The sequence below is a fragment of the Meleagris gallopavo genome, chromosome 1 (genome assembly GCF_000146605.3).
Source record: "Meleagris gallopavo isolate NT-WF06-2002-E0010 breed Aviagen turkey brand Nicholas breeding stock chromosome 1, Turkey_5.1, whole genome shotgun sequence".
NCBI classification, from domain to species: domain Eukaryota; kingdom Metazoa; phylum Chordata; class Aves; order Galliformes; family Phasianidae; genus Meleagris; species Meleagris gallopavo.
In genome coordinates, this window is record NC_015011.2 from 70,152,841 (window position 1) to 70,177,660 (window position 24,820).

General features: G+C 35.3%; 1 protein-coding gene across 5 annotated transcripts; it reads right to left on the reverse strand.

The window, feature by feature from the left end:
* Positions 1-1,162: 1,162 nt before the first annotated feature.
* C1H12orf4 (chromosome 1 C12orf4 homolog) lies at positions 1,163-24,820 on the reverse strand. Of its 5 annotated transcripts, XM_010716383.3 has the most exons (15): positions 24,691-24,819; positions 23,840-24,034; positions 23,428-23,573; positions 21,893-22,074; positions 19,125-19,224; positions 18,913-19,034; positions 17,854-17,960; positions 16,938-17,135; positions 13,794-13,922; positions 12,606-12,674; positions 10,902-11,104; positions 10,741-10,834; positions 3,733-3,790; positions 2,421-2,488; positions 1,163-1,412 (listed from the first exon to the last, which is right to left on the reverse strand). In XM_010716383.3, the coding sequence occupies exons 2-15, from the start codon at positions 24,015-24,017 to the stop codon at positions 1,402-1,404; spliced, it is 1,665 nt and encodes a 554-aa protein (XP_010714685.1). In that variant the 5' UTR covers positions 24,018-24,034; positions 24,691-24,819; the 3' UTR covers positions 1,163-1,401. The 5 variants fall into 5 exon arrangements, with proteins under 5 accessions (XP_010714685.1, XP_003202615.1, XP_010714709.1 ...); XM_003202567.4 differs by lacking the exon at positions 10,741-10,834 and having other exon boundaries at positions 24,691-24,817; XM_010716407.3 differs by lacking the exons at positions 1,163-1,412; positions 2,421-2,488 and having other exon boundaries at positions 10,741-10,809.

The following is a 24,820-nucleotide window of genomic DNA, read 5'->3' on the forward strand; positions in this document are numbered from 1 at the left end:
TACCAGCTTCAGACAGGGTTTTCCCTGTGCCTAGTCTCTACATTTAAGAACTGCTTCCAGTCACTAGCATTCAAAAACAAGTCAAAAAGCTTGAGTGTCCCAACATGGGTTAAAAGCAGCTTTTTCAGCAGGGATGTAGGAGGTTATGAGATTGCTTATTTTTTTGGTAAAATTGAATCCTGTCATAAATAAAGAAAATACACCATAAAATAAGGAAGGAGTGATAATTTCAAAAAAGCCAAATTATAGATATATTAATTTGATTACTTTTTAATAATTCCAGTGATTTACAAAATGTCTTTCTTGCAGTGAGGGGCCCAAAACTGGACACAGAAATCCAGGTGTGGCCTCACCAGAGCTGAGTACAGGGGGACAATCATTTCCCTGTTCCTGCTGGCAATACCATTCCTGATGCAAATCAAGATACCATTGGCCTTCTTGGCCACCTGGGCACAGTGCTGGCTCATGTTCAGCTGAGCATCAATCAATACTCCCAGGTCCATTTCCTCTACAATCAATTAGGGCTTCAAGCTGTGCCAGGGGAGATTTAGGCTGGACGTTAGGAAATACTACTTTCCTGAAAGAGTGGTCAGGAACTGGACTGGACTGCCCAGGGAGGTGGTGGAGTCACCGATCCTGGAGGTGTTCAAGGAATGTTTGGATTTTGTGTTGAGGGATAAGGTTTAGTGAGAACTATTGGTTGGACTGGATGATCTGTAGGTCTTTTCCAACCTTGGTGTTTCTGTGATTCTGTGAAAATGCAACAGGTTAAAGAGTTCTCTCATGTCTTTTATTTTATAATGGTGAAGTGCTGAAATGAAGCAGTAATGTGCTTTATTTTGTGGTCACCTTGAAAAAACAACTCTGACAAATGATATCAAAATTATTCAAAGGAGATACCTGACAGTTTTTCCTCCTTTAACTATCACTGAGAAAATTTAGAATGTGTTTTTAAAATCAAACACCTTGAATCACCTGTTCTGCCAAGAGGATCCCACTTCTTCCATAAGCTCTTATTCCTAATACCTAACTATGAAAATTATTTCTGCAGATTCCATAAGACTAGCTGCATTTAATGTCTTTCAGAAAAAGATGAAGAATTCAATATTAATGCGTGCTGAAAAAGAATGAAAGAGGTAAAAATGAAATGCTAATATCCAAATACAGGTAGCAGTTTATCTTTTATTCTAATAACATTATTCTTGAAATTCAATGAATATCAATTCAGGATTATCAGGCTTCAGAGAAATGAAATTCCAGTACCGATTCTCCACAGCCTTTTCTTCTGTCAACAGGATACATCCTACTTTTGCACAAATTCAGTGCTTAGAGGTTAGAGTTAATGTAGAGGATACTCGGAAGATTTGGGGTAGCATGTTACTCAGCTGGTAAAACAATTCCTCAGAAATTGTCTGGGGAAGAAAAAAAAAAAGAATAAAACAGTAAGCTTTGTTTTTTTTTTGCTGTCCTTTAGAAGAACGGAATCTCTCTAAACTTTATTTTTAACATTTAAGAGTATCATTTTTCAGAAGGCCAAAGAGATTTTTTACATAATGCATGCTACAATTCTATTTAATTCAATTAAAAAATTGACCAAAATATTGTTTGTGTATTTATGTGACATATCTGTCCCCAGCAGATTTCTTGTTCCAAGTACTTCTGTCTAGAAGAATGAGAATAGTGGTCTTTGCTATATACAGGACTCCTGCTCCCTGAATTCCAGAATTATATACAGCTTCATTTACTCTGAGCTTCCTCTTGTTCCTTAGTTTATGACTTCTGAACAAATACATGCTATTTCTTTCCGAAGAAAACACTGATTTTTTAGACAACTTTCAGCACCACTTTTCATAATAAAAACAAAACACAGAAAACCACCAGCAACAAACAACAAAAACACCTCAGTGTTGGTCACACTTGGAAAGATTCCTGTTCCTGAAGATGAGTTTAAGCTCCAAATTAAATCATTTAGGAATCTTCATTACAATTCACTTCAAACATCTAGTCTAATGACTTTGTGGAAGTATAACTGAACTCTCTTCATCGCAATTTTCCAAGATGCTCAACAGTATGACTAACAAAAGCCTAACATTATATAATGCAATGTTCATCTCATCAGAAAAAATAAGAGCAAATAATATCTTTTTCAAAGTTTATATATATTCACTATTTGGAAAGACAAATTTCCCAGTTTGAATTTTTAGTACTCCCAGGATATGCTAAAGGATACCCCAAAATATAAAACCCTTTTATTCCTATTTTGTAAGCAAGGAATCAAAACAACACTGGACTAGTTTAAACTCAAACAAACAAAGAAAAAAACAAACAGGACACAGCAAAGAAATAAAGCCTAAGTATACTGACATTTAACTTCTTGTTTGTACGTAATCCAGGGGACTACTGAAACTTGTTTAACCCACCTGTGGTACCAAGAATTGTACAGTCCGAGAAATTCCTCCATCCCATGAGGCCATTTCCATCATGAAACCTAAAATCCAATATTCATAATATATGAATTACTTATACAACCTTCCCTCTTAATTACACTCTTACCTAGCAATGAGGAGGTTAGGAAGTTTTCATACACAGTTAGGATTTTAACTGTCTTTACTATTGTCATTATTTGTAACATTCATATCTGACCTGGCTAGTCTACTTTGAAACCTTATTTAACTGGAAAATCTAATGAGGAATTGCTGAGAAAAATGGAACACCCTTGAAGAGCGAAAAAAACCCAGTTACAGTACAGAACAGTGTTTATTAGCAGAAGTGAGAGGTTTCTCCAGACATGATTGCTATGTGTCCTTCCAATAGCTTGCTTTCATTTTAGAAATAACTCTTTTCTTTAGATCAGTTATGTTCAGATCCATATGAATGAGTGCAAGCCTAAATGTGTCAAAAGTACGTAGGCCATCTGGCAGGAAAAAAAACTGCCTGAACTAACTTACACAGAAAAAACTTGGTGTTTATTACTCAACTTAAGATTTTGATTTTATGCTAGCATTTCTTAACTATAACTGATGAACTGTAAGGTCCACAGGAATACATTGCTGACAATTAAGGATTTCTGGAAAAATACTCATGTAATGAAAGTGATTACATGGATACTTCACTGTGAATCACTAAAGGTCACAACAGCACAAAGCTCTTTAAATATGTAGTAGAGAGAATACTATACTACTAACACTTTAAATGCTCTAAATGACTGCTTGCTGTAAGTATTTAAGCACGGGACACAAGAATGCAGTAAGAAATAATACAATTGGAATAGACAGAAAATAAATGTTAAATCTGATGACTTTCCAGCAAAGAGATGAGTTAGCATATAAACTAGCTTTAAAAAAAGCGTGTGGAGTTTACACTGTTTGAGGAAATTAAAATAGAAAAGACACTGGAAAATACATTGACAACTGTCAGTTTCTGCCCTCCTTCAGAGATTGCCCAAAAGCAGCAAGGGGTTTTTCTTCCACTAAGTGCGATTCATAAAAATATTTTCAAAATATTTTTAGTCTTCATTCTAAGTGTGAGATTATTTCCTGATACTTAAAATAGCCCAAGAGTAACATGGTAGTTAATAAAATTAATAATTTCAAAGAGAAAATACCAGTATTTTAAGAAATAATAAGTTACTGAAACAACTTTTTTGGAGCAGTGGGAAATATACAGCTTGAGCTAAGGCTGGTTATCACCAAATTCAACTCTAGAAGTGAGCTGAAGCATTCACTAACATACCTTTGACACATTTGAACACAAGTTCTGCCCTCTTCAAGCACCATGGAATGGTCATTTCCTAAAATTAAATGAATAATGAAAAGGCTCAATGCAAATGGATCAACCAACAACAGCAGTAAGGAAATTCTTTAAAATAATAAATTGCCATAAAAGCATACTTTCCCATCAGGTATTCGAGCAGTATCACATTCCATGAAGAAGGATTCGGTGTTCTAGAGAATTCTAACCAGGTGTTTTATGTGGTATAGATATCATACATAGATATACATATACGCACATATATATATATATATATATATATATATATATATATCAGAATGTATATATATGTATATGTTCATATATATGTATGTGTTCATATATATGTATATGTTCATATATATGTATATGTTCATATATATATATGTATATGTTCATATATATATGTATATGTTCATATATATATATGTATCAGAATGTATATATATATGTATCAGAATGTATATATATATGTATCAGAATGTATATATATATGTATCAGAAAATGAATATGCATATCAGAAAATTGTAACTGTCAGACTTGTGCTTCAGGTAGCCAAAAACAGGCTCCTGACCTGACCGCTTAACAGCAGTAACTGATGGTTATCAGGTATTCCTGATGATTCTGGTTTAGGCTTATTGGCATACCCACTCACCTCATGTAAAAACCTCCTCTCCTAAAGGTGATTTTTCAAAACAAACAAAAGCTATCTTCATCTGATGGGTCACTTTCAGATATAATCAGACAGCAATTTCTTACCTCAAGTTAAACAACAAGATAGGAAATGAAAGCCCCACTGATATAAATTATTGTAATGTGTGGCTACGTGCACCAGTCTATATAAGTTAAGAAACCATTTACAGGAAAAGAGTGTTGTATGCATTTAAACTATAACATGAATTATATTAAGATGAATTTTCCTAGTTAGAGGCAGAAAGGCTGTCACAGTAAGTACTTCTCAGATAAAATAATGTCCATAATAAATAATATCAATTTGTTCAGATGTGCTCTCCAACTAAATCTCTCTCTATATATGTCTTAATCACATAAACCTTTGCATCACAAAGTGTTGCTTCTAGGTTATGAATTTAGGTTAGCACATGAATCAGACAGAACAATGCAGACAACACTATTTTCATTTCTAATCTTTACGGAAAAAATAGGTGATCTTTGTTACAATTTAGCTGCCTATGTTTGCTTTCTGTCACAAGCAATGTAGGTGTTTACTGCTAGTTTTGATCACTGTTTTGGCTTGGGTTAAAAACAAATGTCAAAAGAAAGGTTCTGTTACTCTAAGGGCAATTCAGAAGTACATTATGTAATCAATAAAAGGACCTAGCCTAAAAAGGACCGATTGAAGCAGCAGGATATGACACTATTCCTTGGACTATTTCAGAGAAACATAGATGCTAAATCTTGTGGGCACTCAGGGAAATAATAGGTTGAACCTAGAACGTCACAGTATGCAAGCCACAAGAACAGACAATGACACAGTAGTGATTCAATTCCAATCCATCTTTAAAAAATACGTTCTCGTGATTTTGGCATGTTGTTAGAATTTTTCTCTATATGTAAATTAACAGTAGTGAAAACAAAGGATTGAGTGAGTACCAATTCACAGTACAGCACAAAGGATAGGAAAACATAAAAAAAAACATCACTTTTGATAAGCTTTCATTAATAACATTCCAGCAAGTAAAAAAAATGTCTGGGGCTTTTGGTTTGCTGTAAAGACCACACACCACTCCATTTTAAGATGAAAAGATCTTTATCAGATTAACATTACTTCTGTTGGTAAAAATAAAGAAGGTCAACTTCATTGATTAGAAATATATGCTGCAAAGCTGCATCAACAGACTCATTCCATGCGATTACTGCTTTTTTAAATTTATGAGCACATTTAAGTTTCTGCAGAAAGCCATGTCATAACCAAGTAATGAAAACACTAAATTCCAGAAACTTCTTGCAGAACAAATATTTCAGATCCTTTTTCACTGGTTAATTTTCAGATGTGGTGAATTAGCAAGGTGTTTACTTGAAATACACCTACACAAAACCTTCACACTGTATGAGCAGCTACACACTTCAAGGTGGGAAACTGTAAGAGGTAAAAAATTAAAGGTTAATACACACGTTGATAATCTGTCTCATAGTTGTCCAACCTTTTGGCTTGCCTGAGACACAAGGAACTAAGGAATTGTCTTAAGTCACATATAAAATATGTAATATAGTTAATGTATAGAAGTAACAATTTTTTTTAATATATATTTTGACATTTTTAGGTTTTTTTCTTGTAATTTCATCTCTTTTAGATTTTATCATAAAACATTTAACTTATTGTGCTCCTGTCACATAAAAAAAGTTGCTGTTTAATATACAATTTAGTATAGTTTCTGAGAAAAAGTGAATAAATGCAGGTATTACACACATCCTCTGTAAACTTGCTTTTAGCATGCCTGAATTAGTAAAATGACTTTTATCTGTTTAGGCAATCATTACAAAAACACTCATCAAATACAAACCGTACAATTTATTGAAAACATACTGCAAATTATATGTTTGTGAGCTTTTGGTGATGTTGAAAATTACAAAGTTTGTTAGCACTGCACAAGTATTCTGGATATTTCTTCTCCAGTAATCATGTTTACATAGCAAATTATTTTATGAAATAATACAAGCCCAATTTTAATAATTAAATAAGAAAACTTACATGATCACTTAATAACAAAGAACATGTGTCTTCACAGGCATACACATGTACATAAGCTGTGGTTTAACACAGAAGGCAGCTAAACACACAGCTGTTCCCTCATTCCACTCCCCTCCACCCTTGCTCCCATTAGTGAAATGGGAGGAGAGAATGGGGATCAAAATAGAACTCCTGTGTTGAGATAAAAAGTATTTACTAAGACTAAACAGAAGCAAAATAGGAACAAAAATGTGATGATAGTTATACATATATCTCTCTGTACGCATGCATATATAAAGAAATATTTATAAATCCACAATGAAATTAGTTACTACCCATCAAATGGATCCAGCTAATCCCCAAGCAGCAGCTGGCCCCGGTCAATTCTCCACAGCTTTATAGCCTTCTGCATGGTATCACATGCTAGGGAATAAACCCTTGCCTAATTCAGTAGTAGCTCTTCCACCAAGCAGCCTGGCCTGGTCCCAGACATGCTTCTGTCAATCAGCAACACTCAAAACATTGGTGTACTATTCATACTCTCTCAGCTGAAACCAGGACAAAATACTATTACTAGTAATCACTGCACTTTATTTGCCAAGTGGCACACGTGCATGTAATGTGTAACACATCTGGCTCAATTAAACTGAAATTTAATTGACACTGTGCAGCAGGTACAAGAAGCAGAGTTAGCCCTGCACTGCACCTTCCTCTTCACTATATTTCATTGTCATCTACACAGTTTGTGCTCAAGAAAAATGGAATCAACTCATTAAAAATATCACTAGAAGTCACAGTAATGTTAAAAGTTTATGATCTTGTGGGGCTGCATTACCAGCTGTCCAGGGCTGTGTACAGCCCAGGGGTTCGATAATCCGCTCTACAGTAAAAATTATTGTTCACAAATACTTGCTACACAGCCTACATGCCTTTTATTTTTACTTAAATAAAAAAGAAAAAAAACAACAACTTTTGTCTTAACTTATAGAATCATTAAAGTTAGAAAAAGATCTTTAAGGTCATTAAGTCCAATTGTCAATTCATCACAACCATACTTAGTAAGCCACTCCACCACCTCTCTGGGCAGCCTGTTTCAATACCTCACGACTCTTTCTGAGAAGAAATTTTTTCTAAATACCCAACGGTGTAACATGAGACCATTACGTCTCATCCTATTGCAAATTACCTGGAAGAAAACGAACTCCAGCTCACGACAGCCTCCTTTCAGGCAAGCGTAAAGAATGATGAGGTCTTCCCTGAGCCTCTTCTATTCCAGAATGAACAATCCCTGTTCCCTCAGTCTCTCCTTGTAAGACTTGTGCTCCAGAGGCTTCAACAGCTTCATTGCCCTTCTTTGGATATGGTCCAGGGTCCTTCTTGTAGTGAGGGTCCCCCAAAACTGAATGCTGAACCAGTAGTGAGTAAAGGGGCAATGACCTTCCTAGTCCTGATGACAACACTACTTCTGATACAAGCCAGGTTGGCCTTCTTGGTCACCTGGGCATACTGCTGGCTCATGTTCAGTCAGCTGACGAATAGCAACCCCAGACGCTTTTCCAGCATGCAGCTTTGCAGCCCCAAGCCTGTAGGATTGCATGGGGCTGTCGTAACCAAAGGGCAGGATCCAGGACTTGGTCTTGTTGAACCTCATACAGTTGGGCCTCAGCTCACTGAGCCATTCTATCCAGATCCTCCTGTAGGGCATTCCTGACCTCAGACAGATTAACATTCTCAGCTTGGTGTCATCTGCAGAATTATTAAGGCTGCACTCAATCCCTTTGTCCAGATCATCAATAAAAATATCAAACAGGACTGGCCCCAGTACTGACCTGTTGACAGCTGGATTTAAGTCTATTCCTGAACCCAGCCATCCAACCAGTTTTTTATGCAGTGAAGAGTATATCTGTCTAAGCCATGAGCTGCCAGCTTCTCCACATGAATGCTGTGAGAGACAGTATCAAAGGCTTGACTGAATTATATGTAGACTACATCCAAAAGTGAAGGTCAGAGAAGATCAGGTTGGTCAAGCATGACCTACCTTTCGTGACTAGCCCTGATCCCCTGATATGTGATGCATGACAGATAGCTGCCTGAGAGCCCTGACGTGTGCTGTTTTCTTCTGTGTTTCTATTATTGATGGCAGCATAAAATGGCCTGCATGTTGAAACTACCAAGGAACTATGCCAGCTCTAGCCTTGTCATTAGAACCATTTAATTCCTCAATTCGGTTTACATTAATTTCACTGCAATAATCAGTCATTAATACCTCTGCTGTCCTAAATTTGATCTTGTTTGTCTTCCCCAGATACTAAACTCAGTTTCCTTCCTTTGTTAAAATAAGTGACCAGACCAGGAAAAAAAAAAATCTTGAATTTCTTGCTATTCTAGACATAAGAAAAATTAAAGAAATCATAACCTTATCTTCTTCTTACAAAAAAAAAAAAGAGTAGCTTTTTATGAAGTCCCAATAATGAAATGTTATACACTCCTTATTTCTGCAATGTTATAAACACTACTCATCTGCTCAACCAGCCATAAAGAAAACCTTTTGGAAACACACAAAGCAAACTCATGATGAATGCCTGTCACAGAGAAGGTGGCAAATATCTTTACAGTTGTGCTCTTGGTTAACCACTTTACAAAAACTTTTTTTTTTTTCTTTTAATGTAGGTGGTAAATGTAGATTCAAAACTGGAGCTGCTGAAGGCACCAAGTTCACGTTAACCTTCAGAGACCTGTTATTCATTCAACAACAAGTCACAAATTTGTGAGTTTCAAATTCAGTCAGTTATCCAGAAAGCAATGTAATAGGGTATGCTGCTAACGCAGTTCACTCAGTTCAGTTTGGGCTTAACACATACTTTACCATACAGGCCACTTTCTGCCTAATCCATAAGTACTTAAAAAGTTTAATATCAAAGGTAAAGTGTTTTACCAGAACCTTTTAATAATCCAACATCACACAAATAGATAATTCTTCAGTTTCACACATTCAGCAATAACACTTGAACACCATGTGAAAGCACAGCGAGCACATGGTCTTGTGTTCTGTATTTTAAAATACATACATATAACGCAAGGTAAAGTAGAACGATTAAATAAAGAAAAAGATGAATAGAGTCACACGGTGACTTGATTAAGAAAAAAAACGTCTACGCATTTCTGAAATGCAGTAATTGTGTCCTAGTAATAACTCATGCAGCTACCCCTGAAAAGGACACTAATACAAAGATGCAGAAGTATATTTCTGAAATAATATGTTACTAACAGTTAACATTTATATAGAAGCATATCCTTTAGAATTTTCACTATTGGATATTTTAACTTTTGCATTGCTTGAACTTTCACAAATCTTGCAAAAGGTATCTGAGTTTTATGTGTTCAAATTTTGTTAAAAAAAAATCAGTTATTCCATCTGTTGAAAACAATCCAAAGGTGAGCCTTTTCTTGCTTTGAGTCAAGTACTTGTACGGAAGGAATGGCAGTCTTAACATTTGTAAGATTATTCAAAAAAACCAAAACCATGATAATTATACATATACAAGGATAACAGTAATGGCACCATTATCTTTTTTTCTCATTCCTTTAAGTTTCTAAACTTAACTTTTCTAAACTTCCTTAAACATAAGGAAGTGTGGCATGTAGCTGTACTGCCTGTCTGCTAGTTCTGTCCCCACCTCCATTTCCTTTCCTGCCAGTATCTTTTGAACCAGAGAAAGGAAGCTGCCAATGGTATTAAACTATAATTTACACACTGTGAAAAAACAGGTGAGAGAGAAGTTCTATGAATTAGTGTCCCACGGAGGAAAGAATACAAAAGTTCAGTATATGAAGCACATGTTTATCAACAATGTGCCTTGCAGTATGCTGTTTCTTGCTCAGGTGGTACACAGGGGGAACACAAAAGGAAAATAAGGGAAACTGAAGGTATAGATGATTAGGCATGAAGGAGGTGACCAATCAGGGCAGAGGTGAAATCTGGTTACTGCTGCATAGGGCTGAGGTGATAAAGAATGGTGTTTAGGGATACAGAATTAAAAATTCTGAAAAAAACTATCTTTGCTAGTTCTGCTGTTCCTAAGAACTTAGTTTTAAGATTCCCTAGATGACAATTAAAACTGGGATCTGATATAACCATTATATCTTGCAATTTTTAAGCAATAAGTGTTGCCAAACACGTGCCATCACTTCTCTCGTTAATACTTGTGCAGCCTTGCAATGAGCTGGATGAAGAAGGGGTGGGATTAAAAATGAAGAAGTTCAGCTAACTAAAATGCTTTCAACTGCTTCAGTTACTTACCTCTGGTCACCAAATAGATACTTCTGCTATTACAACAATGTGGCAGGAGACTGGGATAAACTTCCTCATCTGTGTCAAACAGCACGAAACGTGCCTTTAAAAAAAATAATAATTGCAAACAATTGCACTCTAGAAGCCAAAAAGAAAACAAATTTACTTACTTCTGACATATCATGTACCAGCAAGAGAGGAATACTAATGGTAGTAATGTCATGTGTGCAGCAAACTTTGAGAATGTTTCTAAGTCCCATGATGGCAGGATCCCGAGCAGTTATGTTTCCAGATCTTACATTATCATCCACACAAAGATGAAATGCAACATGAATTTCAGAAAGATTTGAATGGCGAGTGATGTAGAATTCTCCTGCAGAATAACATGAAATAAGAAGGCAGTGTATCATGGTAGTGACCTATACTGAAACATACTTATTATGCAATGTAGGAGTAGAGTCAGCCAGTCAAGACAAAAAGCCAATACAAGTAGATAACATAGATCAGAACACATACATAAGGAGAGAAATAAAAGAAATGAACTGGTCTAAAATCACTGAGTATCGCTGTTTTACACTCATCCAGCACTCAATTCTCTGCTTTAATGTTTCACTAGCATCACAGACACCTGGTGTAGTAAGATGTAATAGTGCCAGTACAGGCGGATATGATCTAAACATAGTATGAAACAGAAAAACAAACACAGAGGAGGTATAATACTCAAAATATATTATGTAAGCACTGAATTGCAGACAGATGTGGGAGGCGGAGATACCAAAAATGGATGGGTTAAAATAAAGGATACAAAAGGTCTAGGAAAAAGGGTAATTGGTTATATTACATACATGATACATACTAGAATGCAAAAGTATCAGTGGTTATTAGAAGTTAAAATAATTTGCAGCAATGGGATGATGAGTTACAGAGTTGGTTTTGAGAAGACACCTTAAGGGAAATTTTTCAAATCAGTTTTCATTTATCAAAGATAAAGAAGCAGTGAGAGGCAGTGAAATTCAGGTTTCTTCATGTTACCTTCTGTTGGAGAGCAAAATGACTAAACTGGAGTCAACAGAGAAGCAGGTATGTGATAGCCCTGCTGTTTCAGTCAACAGATAGGCATCTTTCTTTAAACCTATTTTCACTGGCAAGTCAAGATACCGTCTCTCCATTGGGGTATCTGGAGAATGGGTATATAGTCCTTCCTGCTGACAGCCAAGGAGGAAGTAATCCCAGCAGTGATCATCTAAGACTGCAGCAAGATTTTACCAGGATTTATCTGTTAAGGATCCAGAGTGGATTTATAATCCACTAACAAGATCTAAAACAACCATGAAAGCGATTTTAATAAGCCCTCATATTCACCAATGGGTTACATGGATTAATCTCCTTTCCTCTCAACTGTGCATTTATCTTCAAGCTCCTCCACAGCCTTCTTTACTAAAAATCACAGTATATTCTAAATCTACTTCCTTTTTTAGAGGAATGAATTCTTAAATTCAAAGATCAAAAATCAAATACCTTCTAAAATGCTTTACTGTATCTGAAAGAAAATAATTTGCTAGTATTCAAACTTCACCTTTTTCCAGGATCCTCAGAGATGGTCTTTTTTCCCCTCAAATTCTGAAAACAAATTTTAGGCATAGAGAAGTTAAGTGATTTGCCCCAACGTCATATACTGTGGTAGCAAAGCTGGGAATAGAAACCAGATGTCCTGACACCCAGTTCTCTGCCTTAGCCACAAGAACGTCCTTCTCCTTTGATTGAGGTCAACTCAGGTTTAGTTTATAATTTATGTTCTGAGTTTAGAGCTAAAAATACGCATCTATAAAACACAATTTGCTGTAAGAAGAGAGGGGAAATGGAATGGAACTCACCTTGTAAAATATTCGACTGGTTACGTTCAATATTCTTGGATTTATCTTCAATTCCACTATCTTTGCTTCCTGTATATAAATAAATAACACAAACATTAAATATATCACGTATTAATGTATTATCTGCTTTAGCATATAGGATGTATTGAGCTGATGTCTAGCTTAAATTTTCACCATAAAGTTAGAAAAAGTTGGGGGACAAACAGGAAGTGCTCTGTCTTCAATAAATGCTGAACTGAATCCTGAAACAAATTATTAGCTTTCTTCCTCAATCACCCTATTCAGACGAAAAGAAACACAATTTTCTCAAGCATAATACTCAAAGTTAACCCCATGACTACATAGTAGCTTGCTATTGCTTTTTAATTACGAATCTATTTTAAAAAAAAATTGTTCCTAATACTAAAAAATAAAATTTTAACAGAAATTTGCATGAATCATCACTATAAAAACAGCTTTCAGTATTTTCCTTAGACTACAGCAATTTGCAAGTCCCTAAGAGAACTTGTTTCTCTATGTACTCTTACGAATCTATTCACATTACTGGTGTATTTAACCACATAAGTAGTTGTCTGACAAAAAAAAAAAAAACAAAATAATCATGATGTACATGATGTTAAAGCAGTATTTGTACTCAGATGATTTCTCTGCCATTTGTAAGTATAACTGCAAAGTAAACCATTCATAAGGATTTAGTCAGCACTAAAGAGAATACAAATTCAGTGAATGCATTGTTCAATTTTAGCACTCATTTATGACGAGGGGAAAAAGTCAAAGCATGTATTTTACAATTTTTAAAGCTTTTCATTTACATAGAAAGAAAAAAGTTAAGTAAAGTAAATTCCGTACTGTCATAGGCAGTTTAAATTGCAGAGGAAAGCATAATGAGCCTACACACTTTGCATATGGATCACAATGTGGGGCTGATTACAAGTATGATTAGAATCTAATGACTTTTTTTTTTTTAAAGGTATGTATGTAATGACATCAAAGACATCACATGGACCATGCGGACATGCAGTTTGCTAAGACAAAATTCCACACAGACTTCTTAACTTATAAACCAGAATATCACATTTTATAGATAATGTAACAGAATAAGAGCAAAACTAAGTTGCCCATAACAACAAATATTCCACTGATGACTATTATAGAGTAGTAAAGAAAGTAATTTTGGTTGTCACTGACCGTGATGCTTTTTTGACTTATTGCTACGCTGTGCTCTGGCCTTAAGTACAACCTTCTGGACAATTTCAAGTTGTTCTTGAATTCCAGGAAAATGAAAATCTGTGCATTCTTGGCAAACAGTTGCAAAATCTAGGAAAATAAACGATTTAAATCAATGTCACAGGGCTATGCTAGGTAATGTTACATAACTCAGTTCTAATGTTCAAGCAATGCTAGTTACAATGATAAATAAAAAATGAAAAATAAAACCAGATTAAAACAATATCACCAACAAAAAAACAAAGCTTTTGAAACAAAAGAATTACTTCAAAAAACAACACTCCTACTGTTCAAACAAAATCTATAAAAAAAATCCAAAAATAATAGCAGCAACATATGTTTTACTGTGCTTTAAAAACAACCCTTCAATCTGCGATGCTTTATTAAAACATATATAGATTCTTCCAACAGCAACTACTGCATTCCATTTTGTTTTGCAAAGTGACTGCTGTTAATTAAATTCATAAACAGTTCATCTGGAAATTTGGAAATACTATTCTTTCCTCTTCTGTTCTCAAAACTATGCTGTTCTCTGAAAGCAAAAGAATACCACCAGCTGAAAAGAGCTGCAAATCCTTTTTCCCAATAAGCAAGTCTGATGTCAGACTTAGTAAAGTTTATTAAGTTTGTAAGTTAATTTTTTATTTTTTATTTTTACTTTAAGTTAATAATTAGGTTCATAACATACTGCTCCTGTAAATGGTAATCTAAGCAATAAATCCTGATTTCTAGCCTTTTCTCCAAACAAGTTAGTGACTGCCAGAAAAAGCTATCAGCAGGAAGCTCAGCTAAAAAATTTTAACTTGCTTCCTTTTTTGAGGTACCTGCTCTAATCCTCTCTAAGTATGTAATATACCTTGATTACCTAAGGAGCTCCATATATTCCCATGAACAGGCTGTGACAGGAATAGGCAGGATATAAAGAAAATCTTCATATACCTTATGTATTGTCTCCAACATAAAGCATTTTTGAAATGCTTTACTAAATTCTGATAAATCAAAATTTACCAGAAATCAAGGTAAGAAATCAAAGGAAGAAACAGCTCATATTCAAAAAGACTGTTTTCTGGGTACATCAAAATAAAATAACACTAGGACTGAAACAACAACAGCAAAAAAGAAGTCTCTAGTACTTAAGCTGAAGTTAATTGTAGTCAACTGATTGAGTGTGCTATACTCACTTAAATCTGAGTTACAGCAGCCCTACAAAGTCCTAATGTAAGAGATTTGTGCCATAAATACCAAGTATGTGAAGAGACAACTCCTACGCCTTACAACAAAAAGCTGAATGATAGCAACATAGTGAAAGATCAGTTTTCCATGTGTCATAAGAAGCTCATTATAGCATCCTTTTCAAATCACACAGAGATTTGAGAGTCATTATAGCCAATCAAAAACAAAAGCTACTAGATTTGTGATCTTCTGGTTTAAAATAGAAGCAGAAAACCATTTTTAGTTTTCTACACTTTTGTAACCCAGAAATGTAAAGTACGCACACCATTACCTCTCTACTTAAACAACAGCATCAATATACTATCTAAAGGTCTTCTATATAGCATTTTTGCCCACATCATGAACCTTCAAACCTCCTAGTACATTTATGTCTTAAAAGGCCTTTTAGTAAGGAGAATGTTTTCAGAGTAGTCCTCTTGTAACAAATAATTTAATAGTTTAAAAGGAAAGTTTATTCTCAAATGTGTTTATTACAGATCTTCAATCAGAAGCCACTACTCTTAGCACACAGAGCATATAAAGCAATGTGGCAAGCATCAGTTGCTGCCTCAAGTTGTTTGGGGTCTTAGCATAACCAGATGTTCATTATTGATTTAAAGCAATATATTTGACTAGATTAGAGGAGAGAAACAATAGAGACATGAGAGAGACATGAAACATTCATTTCTGCAACATTTTTAATAAGAATGGTAGTGTGAAAGCTATGGAAATTGCTCAAAGTTAAGTTTGCCAAATTTCCTTTGGATCTAAACAAAATCAAAACATTCTGAGCATTATATTTTATAGATTGTTTGGTAGCCCCTTACTTTCTTCTGCTTTCTTCTCTGCTAAGGCTGCAGTACCTAATTTTGTATTTAGTGGTATTACTTAAACGCCAATATTCTCTTGATCACCCAAGATTTATGGCAAAACAAATTTTTGCAGTTCGTTAATAATTTAAATATGTAAGCAGTAATAATAATAATGATAATAAAAAACTAAGTAAAAACAAGAGCAAGCATGAAATAACACTTTGAGAATTAAGCAATTTGGAAATCACATACAGAACATATGCATCTGGTATTTTTATGGGCACACTTCCCTCTTCTGTTTTTTTGATTCCACAGTGTTTTCAGTTCGTATGAAAGCCTACTTTTTTCCTTCCTTTTCTCAAGAATAGACATGCTAGAAAAATGACAATTAATACTGTCTAAAGGTAAAAAGATATTTCAAATGTAAATTTTTTGGTATTAAACTTCAAGAAGATGGGAAGGTCTGTAATGTGGTTCACAGAATGCTTGAGCAATTCAAAATTGTAACAAGAACAAACAGGTGTTTAATTCACTTGCTTTCAAACATTCATCATCGCCTATTATTGGTGCACTTAAAATGGCTATTAATCAAGCTTTCCAAGAGCAGGCAAATACTACTCCTATTGTTCCTTTTCAATGGAACTTATGGTACTGGAAATATTTAAAGCACATGGCATTTTAACACATTTATTCATCAATTTTAGAACTATTTAATTGTTGTATTTGCAAATATGTTTTGGTATGATAAGTCGACGTAAGAGAGTTAGAAGACCCTACTGATAGTTAGCCAATCTACAGCAGGCAAATCAACATTAATCATTCTACTCTAACATCCTCCTTACTAAAAAGCAAAACCTAGGACAGAGATAAAGGAGTTAACAGCATATCAGAGTTCAAGCTACTCAGCAAAACTCTGTCCTCTATCTGCTTTTGCACTTGTTACTCTTTTGTAATACCACACATAAAACACTCGGTTCTCCAGCAAATTAATTTTACTGCACTTTTAGTGAGAGAAGACAGCAACTCTTTCAAGAGTCACATTGACTTTTAATGGCATGTTGTACTCCATTAGAGGACTCACCTCTTTTGATGCCGCTATATGAACTGATACGGTTATCTACCAATAAAACGAGGCCACAGAGAGAAGTTGAATAGAGAGACATTGCAGTTTGAAGTCTGTGAAGCTTTACTCCATTTCGATGATTACGTTTATGTTTACAGAAATCCAGCATATCAGCCCTCAGTAATCTCAAATTATGCATAGTCTTCAACTGAGCTCCTGTATGGAATATAAATGATTTTAATACAAACAATAAAGGATGAAACTCTGGATTGTTATTAAAATGCAATGAACCAAAATTTCCCCCTAATTTTTGTGAGAAAGACCCATAAGAGAAACATAACCAGTAATACACAAAGTTCTTAACCAAATGCATAATTTTATATGCATATCAGCAATCTTAAAAATAGAGTAAAAATGCAATATTGTAACAGAAAAGGCATATTTATACCTGAAATGAGACTTGTTCCCTGTGATAAAGCTAGAAATAAAAACTATTTGAGAGCAGTTAAAATAAAAAGTTTAAAAATCTTCAATGCATCAATGCATAAGCAATAGTAAAGTAAAATAAAAATAGTTTTTTTTTTAAATTAAACACCTATTATTCTAGGAATTGAATCAACACTCATACTTTTATTTTTTAATTGTTATGTGCTTTGATGTCACCATACTTTTCTTAATACTATTCACCTCAGCAGAGTGGATAAAAATTTGCTTTCAGAATGTTTTCCGTTAAGTATTTTTCAGATAGCTAGACTCTATTTAGTACGGTTTATGATGTACTGTTCTTTTCTTACATATGCAAACAACAAATACAAAATAATCCCAATCTGTATACAATACATTGACAATTAAATACTGTAAATAAGACATACACATATAATTCTCTAGCGTCTGTTATTATGTTTTGGCTTTGCTGTCAGTTTATTTTACTTACCCAAGTGAATAGTAAAACTTTCTTCTAAAAGTCTTTGCTCTTCATAAATTCTTCCATTTCCTTCTACAGATTCTCTCAATTGACTGGGCTGAACCTTAATTTCATCGCTAAAATAATAAGAAACCTACTGAGAAGTTTATAGTAACTGCTGTTCAACGACAACAATATTTCACAAATGCTATAAAAAAATTTCTCAGCCTGTGGAAATCAAGATACTAAACCTATTTTGAATGAATTACGTATTCGAAGTCCTGTCTTCCTGTCATGCTGCAATGAAGTCATCTGCTTACCAGCAGGAAGAGAAAACTTCAGTATTAGATTTATATTATCAGTCTTCTTTGTAAAATACTTTGAGACTGAACAACAAAAATACCTTAATGCCTAGTTACAATATAATGATAAGAACAGGAAATAAAAGAGAGGAATAGAGTAGAAGAACAAGGTGGTATGTCAGCAGAGGTTGAACCTTCTCACCAATATTCTGTTCAGTTTTGTTGTGATGCAACAGAAGGCAGCAGAGGGACAGTCTAAATGGTGCCTGACATGGAAGTGTGTATGAAGCATGTCACTGAATTCCTCCATGTGGAAAAAAATGCACCTCTTGACATTCATCGATGCTTACTGAATGTTTACGGAGACTAAGCAGTGGACATTAGCACAGTGAGGCAGTACACATTATGTTTCAACAGTGGTGACAGCAGCAGTGTGTCACCTCCCCGGTGCACATTTTTACAAAAGTGGCATGCATACTTTCTTTCATCAGTGGCAAAAATGCACAGCTAATGGTGGTGTCTGCTGAAAAACAAGAGTTTTTTTTGTAGGTGAGAATTCGCTTTATCAGATATAACTTTTTGTGTATGTTGCTCTGTGGAAATAAATAGGAGATATTACTTTTGGAAAGATCTAAGTATATGCATACATAAGCAACTATCTTTCTAACTCCATGCTTCTAGTTCCTCTATTATAGACATCCTATGCATTACTTCCATATGCATTAGAGACCTATAGTTCTCAGAACTCAACACAGCCTGAGGGAACAGCCACAGGGGAATTAAATACCTGATTGAACTGTTGTTGGGATTCTTTAGGTCCTGATGAAGTTTTATCACCCATTCCTGATATTCCTGCTTCTGGATAGCAGTAGATTGTTTTAATTCATTGGTCCATTTGTTCTCCAAATCCTAACAAGAAGACAGTAATTTGAGTGTTTTGAGTCCTCTTTTTAATGCAATTATATACGTGATGTTTTATAATTTATAAACTTAGTTTACCTGCTGAGATTCAAAATGCCGAGCTGCTAATGAATTGACATCTTGGTCTGTTAGAGATTTCCCTAGTTCCTGCATCACCTTATCCATTTCTGCTCCTTGTCTGAAAGGGAAGCAAATGCAGATTTATAACAAGTAACATTTTCAATAAACTAGCAGAGGAACAAGCACCGTTGTTGATAACTATCACTGATCAGTTCTATCAGTCAGGTAATCAATGCTAATCATAGGCCCAAGGTCATCCATTTGCGTCAGGGCAATCCCAAACGTAAACACAGGCTGAGCAATGAGCGACTGTATTGAGAGCAGCCCTGTGGAGAAGGACTTGAGGGTATCAGTGGAAATAAAAATAAGCTGGTATTATGCACTTGCAGCCCAGAAAGCCAGTTGTATCCTGGGCTGCAACAAAAGATGAGTAGCTAGTGGGTCAAGGGAGGTGATCATCTCCGTCTATTCTGCTCTCATGAGATCCCACCTGCAGTACTGCATTCAGCCTGCAGCATGAGGAGGATGCAAACCTGTTAGAACAAAACAATCAGAGGGGTGGAGCACCTCTCCTTCTTCAAGGAGACTATAAGAGATGGGGTTTTTTTCAGCCTCGAGAAGAGACGACTCTACAGAGACCTTATAGGAGTCTGCTAGTACTTAAAAGGATCTGCAAGAAGTAAGGAGAAAGACTCTTGAACAGGGAGGAGAGAGACAGAAAAAGAGGTAAAGGTTTTAAAAGTGTAGATTGAGATTTAAGGAATAAATTCTTTACTACAAGCACGGTGAAGCTCTGGAATAGTTTACCCAGAGAAGGTGTGGAAGTCTCCACTATGGAAGTATTCAAGGTCAGGCTGGATGGGACTTTAAGCAGTCCAATCCAGTGGAAGGTGCACCTGGTCACTGTAGGGGGAGGAACTAGATGATACATAAGGTCCCTTCCAACCCAAACCATTCTATGACTTTACATAAAACTCAACATAGCTGAAAGATATATCATGTAGTACTTTAACTACCTGCTCTTTTTGGAATCAGAATCCACACATTTCACATTTGCCTGTACATATGTCAGTTTCTCCATATTAATATCTGGGTCACTTTACTATCCTTATCATTAGGCAGATTTTACTAATACATGAACTAACTGCTGAAATTCAGTTATAGTGTTTCTTTTCTACTGTTCTACCAGATCACAGAAAAATCAGCAAGACTTACCAGCAGAAACAACCCTTTACACAAGGGCAGGGGATGTATAAGACAAACATATTTGAGAAATCCAATGAGGACTGTACTACAGTGCAGTGAATTAAGTGCATTTTATAGTAGCTACTTTTTATACAACTATTTTATCCAAGAATAATGGAAATGTCACTGGACATAAAAGAAAAAAAAAGCCTTCACAAACGAACAAACAAAATCCCCAAAGGCCTAAATGCTCAGTCCCAGAATCTGAAGAAAATTTTCCTTTTACTGAAAGCAGTTAAAAAAACTAGTTATCTCAAAATTCAGATTAGGAGCATACATATTTTCAATTTAAAATAGCTATCACGTTTTTAAAAAGCAAGTCCTGTTTTGTCTTGTTTTTTTTTCCAAATAAAAATGAATTGGACAGTCCAGAATATGTAACAAGTAAAATTTCCCAGCTAGATGCTATAATGCAAACATAACTATTGTTTTGAAATAAAATTTCTTTTGCTTTGTTCCCTTCCAAACACAAATGATGCAAACGTAATCACCAAGAAGTAGACTAAACACACTTATTTTTAATATCCAGATAAGTTTCCAGCTCTTGCTGTATTCAAAAATGGGCACTGGAGCTAATGAACAGTCCTGCTATCAGCTGTTCATCCAAATACCTCATCTCTCCGTCATCTTCCAAATTTCCTGGCTTCACTTTGTCTTTTATATTCACCCTAGTATTCAGAAATAAATAGATCTAAATACATAAATACATCTATTTATTAAGTTGATGGTCACAAATTCCAAACCACCTACATAGAACATTACCTGCACTCACAGTTGAGCTGCATGCAATTAATGCTATTAAGTGCTCTCTCTTCTATATAAATAGTCAAGAAGAGTTAACAATCCACAAAAAAATAAAAACTTAAAAAAAAAAAATTATGCTTATACACATTACTGGAGACTTTCATCCCTGAATTAGAGATATGTAAGATTTGTTCTGGAGGTACATTAGAAATAAACAGAAAAGCTACATAAGTAGGTATACATCATATAAAAGGAGCTTAAAAACAAAAATAGTGCTGCTTACAATGCTAAAACATACCTGTTTCGAATATTTTGGTATTTCACAAGCATTGCCAGCACTTGTATCTGGCATTTATAACATCCTGCAGTGCGTATTCTCCCCCTTGTGGGCAAAGCAGTCATCTGCAACTTTACAATTTTAGGGAAGTCGGGATCCCACACAGACTTAACTACTTTCTAGAGTTTCTGAATTGAAGTTCATTCAGTTCCATTCCTCCTTCTTTCATCTGGTGGAACTTTCAATTTCTCATTTAAATTACAATAAAGGCAAAATAGGGTACATACTTATACTTCGTTTAATAGGCATCCTAAGCACTTATTTATAGAACAAATCAACACCATCAAAAACTTACATTACTCAGATAACCTTTTCTAATTCTCAGTGACCAAGTAGAATGGAAGATAGCTGACCCTAGTAATATAGTCTAAGTATTTATTACACGCTTAAAGACAGAAACATAAAACTGGTGGTGTACACCTGTATTTGGTATAACAATAAAATAAAATATAAATAATACCTTTCCTGTAGTTTTTTCAGTTCCACATCTCTTTCATTTATTAATTCTGAGATGCTAACAAAATAATTGTGTTCCAGGTTTAACAGTGTCTCAGAAGCTGGAGAATGTATCAGATCATGATAAACATCTGCAAAATCTTCGTCCCAGCTGTTTTCTTCAGGTTTTGCATACTCTAATGTTGTCTAAAAATTATAAAAGATACGTCCTCAAGGGTTCCAAATGATTTAAAATAAAATGTCTTATAATGGTGGCACAAAACCAACATTCATTCTGATGTATATCCTTCAACATACATGAACTATGTCTTTCCTAATTTGAGTCATCTGTACTCTGGCTTAACTATTATTTTCTCTTTTCCCATATACTTTCTTTTTGAGAGCAACCAACAGCAGAAGCATTTGGATTACAGAGAGGAATAATCAATTTTCAGCCACCAACCAATTGCAAAGAAGAAAATTTAGCACTTTTTTTTTTTTAATAGTACCTTAAAATAATATCTGTACAATATTTCATCATTTGATGAATTTTAGATTGGGTTCAAAACACCAGCTATGAAAACAAAAATCTTTTATTAGAAAGGAGAACCAATTGTTGATATCAACAATGATTTCAGAAAAGCAATTTTTACTGAACAAAGAATGACCCAAACGTCAATTCAGCAAGCTCTTTTATACTGAAACACTCCGTATATTCTTACATACCAGTGTAATCTGATAAATGTAGCTGATATATTGAATAATAAGTTAAGGAATATCAAAAGACAGTATAATCCTAATCCTCGCACAGAGACAAGCTCTTAAATAGTCTGCCTAACCTATTCATTTCTTCAGAGAAAAAGAGGGTAAACTCCTTGTTTCATCACATTCCTATGCTCCCCAATTAAAAAAAATTCCTTTGTAAATGTTTGGCTAATTTCATTTTGTTGATGTTCATTAAGGCAGTCATTTTTTTTTTGCCAATTTTCTTTATAGTGGACACATATTCCCGCATTTTCCCACAATATTCTTCACTCTTCCATGACAAGTCAGGCCCTCAAACTTTTCCACAATAGCTGCAGTTTCTGTCATGCTTTTTTCTCTCCATGAGGACTCCTCCAATTCCTCTGCATTCCTCTTTTTTGAAGTTTAAACACAAAACAGATAGCCAAGAGTACAATACTCATATGAACTCAGAAAATGAGCTGAAAACCACATACCTCCTCTTTGGAGTCCTCATGGATATTTTTGCAATTTATTATCTTCTGATTTGATTCTAATGCACTGTAACCCATACATCCACTTCTGTTTGACTGCAAATATCTGTTTTACCTTTCTGTTTTGATTTTATAGCTCAATTAAATTTTTGCCAGTAATGACATAAATTCAGGAAAAACCTGATAAAGAACTTCAGTATAAAAGGGAAAATTTACAAGAATTCATCAGTAAAAATGAATTTCAGTGCAATTTTGCACCTTTGCAAAAATGATTATTTGAGTATACGTGCACATACACTCACAAAACAAGTTCTGAATATTAATTTTTCAGCCTTAATCTTACCTCTTTATAAGCTTTAGCCCAAGTATCTGCCAGCTGGTTTATGTCTACTTCTCCTGACTTCACAGCTTCCAGAGCCATTTCAGCTTCTCTATCATAACCTTTTATAGTTTCATCTTCTATGAACTTATTAAGGGATTGCTTCAAGTCTTTTATAACAAGAAGAGAACATTACGTCAACAAAACCACATCAGTGGAATACCAGTAATCAAGTAGGAAACAAAGTTTTTTCTGAAAAGCTTTCATTTGGGCATCATACTTGCTCGTACTGATAGCCATATTCACAAACGTTTTGCTGTTCTTGTTTTTAATTAAAAAAAACAACACTTTTTTTCAGTACTTGTTTCTTAAAGTATCTTGTAAAACATTTATGGGCATTGATATTTGACACGAATTAAAAAAAAAAAGTTCTTACCATTTTCTACAAAACATGGCAGATTGTGCAGAAGCATTAGACGCCCATGCAAATGACTAATATTCTCTTGCACAGGAAATTTGAGAGGAACTGTAAGCACAAAATGTTGATTTCCAGCATTGAGTGTGTAAACATAATCTCTCTCTCCAGCACAGGCCTTTCCTCTATTAGGCTTCATCTTCTTGAGTTCATTTCCTGCAGTAGCAATGAAAACAGCAATAATTACATTCTCATAAAATAAATGAATAAATAAATGCACATGTCTTTGTTAATAATTTACAATTTCTAGCATGAAAACTTTTAATCCTGCATTTTTCATTGGTGTTCATCTCAGCACTGGATTCCAAACACACAGGTAGTAGCTGTAAAATGAACACCAATTTCCAGAACACTGAGTTATTCCAAGCTGGGATTGAGCGCATTAGGGTACTTACTTTCAAGAATTACAGTATAAACCTTGTGACTAAAACGCAGAACCAAGACAGAAGAAAAACACATAAAAAGCTATCTTTAACTGAGAAACTGTAACTGCAGCTGTGGTTACTGAAAACGCAAAGTTGGTGACAGAGGGGAAGAGGAGAAGGGTCTGCAGTAACGTGTTCCCCGGGCGAACAAAGCCCTTTGCCCGGCTGCGAGGCAAGCTCGTTCAGCCACGCGACTGCAAGGACCAGGTGCGAAGGTACGGCACAGGAGGGGCGGCCCGGCCGACAGAGCAGACGAACGCCGCACCGGCTCCGGAGCGGTCTCACCAAGCTGAGGGGCGCTGGGCGACCGGTGCAGGGCTGACAGGGACTCGGGCCGGCGCCCTCGTATGAAAGGCAGGAGTGACTTCCACCGTCCTCATCTCTCACCTGGATTCCAGACGAGATATTCGATTTTTCTGTACGGGAAGTGCCGACGCCAGGACCTCTTCCTTTCCCTTCAGTAGCTTCTCATCCGCAGACGCAGATTCGACGTCGTAGAACCGGCTGCCTCCACTCC

Excerpts from the sequence above, each read along its gene's own strand:
- C1H12orf4 (XM_010716383.3), bottom strand. The coding sequence starts at position 24,017 with ATGAAGCCTAATAGAGGAAAGGCCTGTGCTGGAGAGAGAGATTATGTT. Across the intron at positions 23,574-23,839 it reads GCCATGTTTTGTAGAAAATG|ACTTGAAGCAATCCCTTAAT; the intron begins GTAAGAACTTTT and ends TTGTTATAAAAG. Across the intron at positions 3,791-10,740 it reads TATCTATTTGGTGACCAGAG|GAAATGACCATTCCATGGTG; the intron begins GTAAGTAACTGA and ends ATTTAATTTTAG.